This window comes from Nothoprocta perdicaria, unplaced genomic scaffold (assembly GCF_003342845.1).
Source record: "Nothoprocta perdicaria isolate Ctin4 unplaced genomic scaffold, notPer1 scaffold_170, whole genome shotgun sequence".
Taxonomy (NCBI): domain Eukaryota; kingdom Metazoa; phylum Chordata; class Aves; order Tinamiformes; family Tinamidae; genus Nothoprocta; species Nothoprocta perdicaria.
Window position 1 is genome coordinate 1,229,857 of NW_020454872.1, and position 7,979 is coordinate 1,237,835.

The following is a 7,979-nucleotide window of genomic DNA, read 5'->3' on the forward strand; positions in this document are numbered from 1 at the left end:
CTGGGCTTGCTCGGGCTGAATCCAAGCTCCTCATCCTCTGCGAGCACCGGCACGTTCGTACTGCTGCTCTGCCCCTCCGGGTGCCCTGCGCCTTCGGCCTCCTCTGCCTGGGCCTCCTCTGCTGCCTCCACACTCTGCCCCGCAGCTCCTCGTGCGCACTCCTGCCACCCTGTCGGCTCCGCCTGTCCCTGCCCGAGCACTGTCCGCGGAGCCTCCTCCGGGCCCTGTCCTGCTGCCCCGGGGCTCTGGCCGTGCCCTGCGCCGGGCTCCAGCGCCTGCCCGGCACCCTGGCACGCACCAGCCGCCGGCGCGTCCCGGGCACTGAGCACCGCCGGGGCTGTTCCCGCGTGCGAGRGCTCTCCGTGCGGCGCCTCCTGACCGTGGGGACCGCGCAAGGTGACATCCTCTGGCAGGCCCCGGGGACGCTGCCCCGCCGGGCCGAGGGGCTGCGTCTCTTTGCTCAGTGCCGCGATGGCCTCGTTCATTTCTCGAAGCAGAGAGCTCTGCTCTGAGAACCTCTCTGTTTCCAACATCTCCGGAAAAGGGTCCTCTTCCACATTGCTCACTCGGTGGCCCGGAGGAGTTGTTTCAGCCGGAGCCTTTTCCCAAACCCTGGAAATGGCAGAGTTCCTGTTATAAGGCCAACCACTCCCCATGCCGAGGCGCAGCGCCGCGTTCGTCCCCGGGGCCGCTGTGGCCGCGGTGGCCTCGACTCCCTTACACATGGTGGTGGCTCTTTGGTGGCCGGTCGTCGCTCTGGGACCCGAGCCTGATCCTCATCTCGGAGCGGTGCTTCTCCTGCGCTGGACTTGTCTGCAMGAGGGAGAGGAGGGGAGTGTTCCCCACGGCACGGTGGCGATGCCAAAGCACCGGCGCCAGCTTTGGGAGCAGCCAGCACTGCACGCCCTTCCCAAGCCCATGGCACAACAGGAGTTGCCAGCGGTCCCCGTTCCTCCCGGGGACAGGCACCCCCCTTGCCCTGGTACCTGTGGCGACGGCAGCATCGCTCCCGGCCGCTCTGCCCATGATCCATCCCTGCAAAGATGCAGCGCGGGGGTAAAATAAAAAGCGATGTGCGGGCTGAGACCCGACACAGCCGTGGCGCGGGTGCCGCTGCTCACCCGGCGGTGCGCGCCGCGGCGTCCCGAGCTGCGCGCAGGCGCCCCTGGGTGTCGCGGAGCTGCAGGCGGACGCGCTGCAGCCGCTCCTGCAGCCGCCGGTTGCTCCGCTCCAGGCGCTGCTTCTCGGTGCCGGCGGCGTCGCGCGAGCGGCGCAGGCTGCGGCACCGCGTCTCCAGCTGCCACGGGCACGGCGGCGCTGTGTCAGCCCAAACTGCCCCCCGGGAGCTCGTGGASTGAGCTCCTGGGACGTTATCCCGGCTCCAGGACTCACCTCTGCCTGCGCTGACAGCAGCCGCTGCACTTGGCTCTCGCGCAGGTCCAGTGCTTGCCACAGCTCCGTGCCCTGCTGGAGGCTCCGGGCCGAGCTCTGCGGGCACCACCGAGCTCTGGGCACCAGCCGCAAGCCAAGCAAGGGGCAGGGAGCCCAGGAGCAGGGCCAAGCCCGGAGCAGGGGGATGGAGGAACACGGGGATGAGGAGCACATGGAGGCTTTACGCAGCTTGGGTTATCTTGGAGCGGGCAGTGAATGTGGGTGGCCTCTTGGAGCCCCCCAGCTCAGCAGCAGGGTGGCACCGAGGGCCGAGCGCTAAACGCAGCTATGGGTCCCGGCTGCAAGGGGGAGCAGAGGGCCCCGGAGGGACCCTGTGAAGGACCCACCTCTTGTTCCAGCCGCTGCGTCTCCCGGCGCATCTGCTGCTCCAGGGCCTCGCAGAGCTGCTGCACCTCCCTGCTGTGCTCGGCCACGCGCCTGCCGGGCCACAGCAGCGTCAGCCCTCACTGCTGCCCGGCCGTGCGCCACCACAGACGGAGCCTAACCCCAACCAGCAGCTCCGCAAGGGACCTCCAACCACACGTGGAGGTGCTCGGAGCAACCAGGTTGCTCCCTCGTCCAGTTCCTCTCCGTGACAAAGGCGAGCAGAGGGTCACGTCCCATCCTGCCTGGCCCCATCCCTACCCACAGCCCCAGCTCACTGGTTCAGGAGGACCTCCAAGGCCTCCCTCTCGCTCTTGGCCTCCTGGATGCGCCACCTCATCTTGGCCAAGAAGTCCTCCAGGTTGCCCAGGAGCCAGGGCTTGTCCTGCCACAGCTTCTCCCAGAGCTCCCAGAGTTCCCGGCTGCCAGGGGAGAGGCATTTTGTGGCCAACATGTCCCAGAGCATCCCCACGGRGCATCCCTATGGAGCATTCCCCAGAGCAGGATCCTGATGGGATGGTACCTTGGAGGATCCCGGGGCAGAAGTGGCTTCAAACCATTTCCATGTTCGCTGCCCAAATGGTGACCCAATTCGGGGAGCAGCCCACCCTCCCCCTGCCCCACCAGATCCCAATGGATATTCCTTACTCTTCCAGGACGTCATCCATGCCCAGCTGCTCCATGAAAGCACTGAAGTGCTYGTGCCCCTCGCCATCCACCCCCTCGGATGAGGTTGCGCCGGGGCCCGGGCGCTCCTCCGGGGAGGCCGTTCCCRGCGTGTGGTGCTCGTGGGTCACCGGCTGCGAGCCCAGCGCCTGCCCTGCTGTGGGATGGGATGGGATGATCTGGAGCCATGAGCAGCAGCAGCCTGGAGCCCAGCACGTCCCAGCCCGCTGCAGCACCACAGGACACTCACAGAGCCCATCAGTGAACGGCCGCTCCGTCAAGCACCCGGTGCCATCAGCACCCAGCCCGGTGAGGACGACCTGCAGCTCCTCCCTGCTGCCTGGAAAACCCTCTGGCTGCAATTCCTAAGGGCGAAGAGAGTCCTAAGCACCCTGGCTGCAATTCCTAAGGGATACCACCCACCAGGGTGCCCAGTCCCTACCTGCAGGTCGGCGCGGGGGACGAACGCCCCGTGCTCCTGCTCACGCACCCGCGGGAAGTCCGGCACCTCCTGCTCCGCGCGGGGCTCCGCCGGCGGCTCCCGCAGCTGCCGGCGCCGGCTGGAGCCCAAGCGCCGGCCCTTGGCGCCCGCGCGCCGCTCGGCCATGGCGCGTCCTGCCGCCGGGGTTCTCCGGTCACGGCCCCTCCGCCGCCTCGGCGGCCGTTCGTCACCTCCCGCGCGGGGAGGCTCCGGGTGCCACCACCGCCTCCGTGCTCCCATCACCGGGGCATCGCGGCGGCACCCACGAGGGAGCCCCAAAAGCAGGGCCAGGAGGGCCCGGGGAAGAAACGGGGGCTCCCTCCCCGTCACCAGCAGCTTTAGTGCACTGGGGCTTTCGCAACGGGCCGAGTCTCGGGGGGACGTGAGAAATGCATGAAGGAGCCTCAAAATAAGCCCCCTGCCCCTCCAGCCTCAGAGAGAGGCCCCCATGGCCAGCTAAGCCTAAGGGCCAGCTACACAGCAGGGGGAAAATCAGGTGCAAAGGGGATTTTGGGGGGCAAAAYGAGATGGAAACCTCCCCCTTCCCCYGCCAGTCCCYCACAGCATCGCGGGGCAGCAATCAGATGGATTTGCTGCTAGAAGACGAGCAACAGGAACCTGAACCGGGCCCCCTCCGGCCACAAAAGAACCCTGGCAAGGGAGCAAAACGGTTTTTTTCCACCCGTTATTTCTCCTTTTTCAGGTGTCACCCACACTAGGCCTGGATGCAGAAGCAGGAGCCCAGCCCGGCAGCCGCACAGGGAGCCCCGAAGCCCCCACTTACCTGCCCAGCGCCCCGAGGAAGCCGTGGAGCGGCTCGGCAGCAGGCGAGGCGTGCGCCGAGGAGGAGGAGGAGGAGGAAGGTGCCGAGCCCCAACCTGACATCTCTCGCTCTTACTCAAGGCATTTTCCGTTTCGGGGTTACGCGCAACCGCGTTTCCTGTTTGCTGCTCCGGGTGGTTAAAGCGAGCTCCGAGCATCCCCGCAGCAGGGGAGCAAAGTGGCAAAACGCCCCCAGGCTCCACAACAGGGGTAAAAACACCCCCCCCCCCGCCCTTTCCAACACACCTGGCCCAAACCATTAAAGTGGGCTCATGTGCTGCTTCCCATTAGCACCTTAGCCTGAGCACAGGGCCCTTCTCATTAGCACTTTAACCTTAACGAAGCAGCAGCCAGCTCAGGTGCAGCCATTTCAGAGGTGTATGTTCAAGCTGGGTCCAGGTGTTTCAGGTCCCAGCCTCTTATCAAGCAGAGCTGGTAGCCCCATGGCAAACAGGGGCTGCTCCGCAGTCACCCCCTATCCCTGCACCCCTTCAAGGACCCCCCAGGCTCTGCAGCCCAGCAGGGACCCTGAGCGGGACCCGCTCCCTCCTCCCCACCCTGCCCTTAACCCAGTGACACACATTCCCAGACACAAGCRCAGTGTTTATTCAGAGCTACGTTTACAGACAGGCAGATACATCCCCCCACCCCCCCATTACACTTAATGGCATCTTTATAAATAAACATTTAGTGCTGGGAGCATGCCAGCTTCCCTGGCAGCAAAGTGCATCTCTGTGCAAGGCGGGCAGCGCAGCCCTGTCCAYCCCCAGCCTGGCACCATCTCACACCGCTTTCCAGGGTCCAAACCCAGGAGATGAACCCCAGGTGCCAGGTTCGACAAGCTCTGAGCCTCTGCTTTCCTACATCAGTCCACAGTGGCCAGAACGGGTGACCAGCAGTGTCAGTATTGACCAAGGCAGGAGCAAAGAGGCCAAGCACCATCCAACAAGCAGGYGGAAGGGCAAGAGCGGCTTTATGGGCCATAATGGGGACTTCAGGGAGTGCAGAGCTCCCCAGGCAGTAGTGGCCCTGACCAAAGCGCTGCATGGAGCTCAGCACCAGAGCCCAAATCCAGTCACCTCCCTGCCTTGGGAGAGGGTGAGAGCCAAGGAGAGCCTGGTATGAGTCACAGAGGCCCCACTTTGTCACTGCCCCGCAGCCTATGATAGGGCCAGTGAGTCACCTGGAGGAAGGGCTGGCCAGGGACCAGCATTTCCTTCCCTTAGAAGCACTGAGGAGAGGAACAACCCACCTTGCATCACTCCCAAGCGGAGAGTCACTACCCCAGCAGGGCCAGCCCATCCAATGCTCTGCACCACRGCATGCTCAGAGCTTAAGCCACCAGGATCCAAAGCCACCAGACAACCCAAATGTTGGGGACCTTCTCCAGGGACGGAGCATGCCCAGCCTCCAGGCAGGGCCAGGACCACAGCTGGGCACAGGGATGGTGCAAGGACAGTGCTTGGTCCTGCCAGCACTGGGCAGGGGATGCAGGGTCATCTCRGAACCACCTCTCAGTTCTCCATTCCCTCCAAGGAGCTACAAGCTTCACCACTGGCTACTCCACACACATTGCACACAAGTGAGGGTCCCTCAGGACCCAGGACTACTCATAAATAGGRAACTATGGACTCTACATTGCTTCATGTGCAGCTTAATGTTGTCCAAAGCTGAGGAAAAAGCCCTGAGCACTGTCAGGGCATCACAGCACCAGCAGCTGCGAGGTATCCCCCATTGTAGCACCCTCAGCTCTCGCCAACAGAGCCACCGTCATGGCTTGGGTTTGTCAGGGATGATTCTCTTCTTGGAGTCGTAGAAATCTGGAGGGCAGAAAAAGCAGGTTGGAAATTGCCTCCAGCTAGTCCAGAGCAGCAGGGCAGAAAGGAGGGGACATCCCTGGGGCAGCAGACAAAGCCCTGGCCACGGCTTGGGGCCAAGGGAGGCACCCACCCAATCCACGGGACAGGTTCCTCTGCCAGAAACTTCTCCCCCAACTYCTCCCTGCCCAAAAGGCACCCAGGGAACCCCCATCCCTCCCTGCCACAGGAGACAGGGCCACCAGCCATGGTCATGGTGGTCATCTCCCTCCAGGTGAGGCGAGGGACAGCACTCACCCTTGATAGTCGTCTGCCTGCGTTTCAAGCGCTGCGGGGAGCGGGATGTCCAAGGCTCCGAGCCCTGCTGAGGCACCTCAGTGTGGACACAGCCAAGCCAGTCCTTGGCAGGTACCTTGTGGACCAAGGAGCAGCTCTGGCTCTCGCCGCCGTTGGCCTTGGCCAGGCTGTGCAGCGGCTGCTCGGCAAGGAGGACCCTCTCCCACTTGAAGCGTCCTTCCAAGGGCGTATCCGTCTCGAAGTCGAAGTTCCAGCGGTGCTGGGCTTCTTCCAGCTGCTGCCTCAGCAGGTCCTGGAAGTCACTTTGAAGTTGCTGGTGGTCTACGGGGCCAAAGAGGTTCCTGCACACCTTGCTGCTGCAAGGCAGCCGCTGGCCAGCCCTGCTCTGGGACAGGGGCATCGCGGTGGCTGTGGGGACAAAAGCAGCACTGGTTATGGGTGTCACACAAACCACGAGGGTCACCACAGTCGCTACCGGAGCGGCTGCGGCAGCCAGGCTGGGCAAAGCTCAGTCYTGCAGCAAAGCCACCAGAAGGGGCAGTGCAGCCCAGGACAGTGACATCCAGCATTTCAGGGGGGTCCTGAGCACCGCCGAGGTCAGACACAGCTCAGGTGCAACTCAAGAGGACAGGGAAGGTGCACACACCATCCACGCATCCTCCACCAGCAGTGCTCTCAGGGTACTGGCCTCGAGGCAAAACATGAGCCTTCAGCTTCCCGCTTCATCACAGGCACTCGAGGCAACAGGATGTTTTTCTGGTCATTTCTTAATTGCGAGGAGCCCGGTGGGGTGCGGAAGCACTTTGAGCAAGCGGCAAGAAGGAGCTGCGAGCCTGGCCACTCTCACCAGCCACCCCTGCTGTCTGCAAGAAGCTCTTGGGCAACCAGGGACAAGCCACCAATCTGCTCTTGACCTCTACGGGTTGGGGACCTCCCCCCACACACACCCCTGCTTATCCACACTGGGACATTCAACCCCATAGCTGCAGACAGCGCCAACCTGCCATGGCCAGCAGCCCGCATCCCACCTTTCAGCCTTTTGGAGCAGCCACCATCACTACAAGGTCTCCAGGGACCCCTGGGAAGCCCCCAGTCCCACATGAGGCCACCCAGACCCCCCAGCCTCGCCTCAATTGGAGGCAGAGCAGCTCTGGGTATAAATAGATACTGAGCTTCCGATCTCGCTCCCGGGTGACCTCAGCACCAGGCAAGTCCCAGCATGTCCAGACAAGCCCCAGCAGGTAGCAGCCAGGACGCAGCTTGACACCCAGCCCAGGCACCCATGGATCTGGCAGCAGCCCTGGGACCCCCCCACCTCAGCCAGGCCCCACGTGCCCACCCTGACTCACAGCACTGGACCTGGGGACAGAGCCACCAAGCCTGGAAGGACAGGACAGGCACAACCCCCTCCCACAGCACTGGCTCCGTCGCCATCCCGAGTACAGGAGCGTGGGCTGGGAGAATCCCGGGCTCAGGGCGAGCAGGTGACACCGGTTGGCACTCGCACCAAAGAGCTGCCCCCGGCCAGGCTAGAGATCAAGGCACTGCTGGGGAGCCAAGAGACACTCAGCACCACCCCCGGCAGCACCTGCGGGACACCCGGACCTGCCCCTTTACCAGTTCCACCTGTTTGGGGGAGCAGGAGAGGCCAGAGCACCCACGGGAACTCCCCACGGCTCTGACACCCCCACCCCTCCTGCCGGCTGCCTGCCCGTGGTGCAGAGACCGACCCGCTCGTGACACTGCTGAGCCCAGGGGTGTCCTGGAAAAAGGAGCCGCTTGGGAGCGGGGATCACCGCGGCGGGAGAGCTCCCGTTTCCACGGACGGGGCGGCCGCCRCCGGCGATGCTCAAAGCCGGGCAGCCCTGCGGGCGGCGAGGACCCGAGCCCCGGTTCCGCAGTGCTGCCCACCGCCCGCGGGAGGGCGAGCGCAGCCCGGTGACAGCGACACCGACACCGGCGCGTCCCAGGGGCTCCGAGCCCCGGSCGCCCCCTCCGGCGCGAACGGCCCCGAGCCCCGGCGCGGCCGCCCCGTCCAGCGCGGGGGGCGCCAAGGTCAGCGGCGCGGGGCCGCCGCCCTC

The 7,979-nt window shown here is 64.6% G+C and overlaps 2 protein-coding genes across 2 annotated transcripts in view; both read right to left on the reverse strand.

The window, feature by feature from the left end:
- The window catches only part of RAB44 (RAB44, member RAS oncogene family), an 8,745-nt gene extending 5,657 nt beyond the window's left edge, over positions 1-3,088 (reverse strand). Inside the window, exons 1-6 of the mRNA XM_026036058.1 lie at positions 2,924-3,088; positions 2,464-2,660; positions 2,094-2,237; positions 1,779-1,869; positions 1,393-1,488; positions 1,122-1,297 (exon numbers count right to left, since the gene is read on the reverse strand). Of these exons, the coding sequence (XP_025891843.1) occupies positions 1,122-1,297; positions 1,393-1,488; positions 1,779-1,869; positions 2,094-2,237; positions 2,464-2,660; positions 2,924-3,088 (869 nt within the window). The remainder of the gene's footprint in view (positions 1-1,121; positions 1,298-1,392; positions 1,489-1,778; positions 1,870-2,093; positions 2,238-2,463; positions 2,661-2,923) is intronic.
- Positions 3,089-4,569: 1,481 nt separating this feature from the next.
- The window catches only part of CDKN1A (cyclin dependent kinase inhibitor 1A), a 3,552-nt gene continuing 142 nt past the window's right edge, over positions 4,570-7,979 (reverse strand). Inside the window, exons 2-3 of the mRNA XM_026036109.1 lie at positions 5,899-6,306; positions 4,570-5,604 (exon numbers count right to left, since the gene is read on the reverse strand). Coding sequence (XP_025891894.1) covers positions 5,555-5,604; positions 5,899-6,298 — 450 coding nt within the window. The 5' untranslated portion in view covers positions 6,299-6,306 and the 3' untranslated portion in view covers positions 4,570-5,554. The remainder of the gene's footprint in view (positions 5,605-5,898; positions 6,307-7,979) is intronic.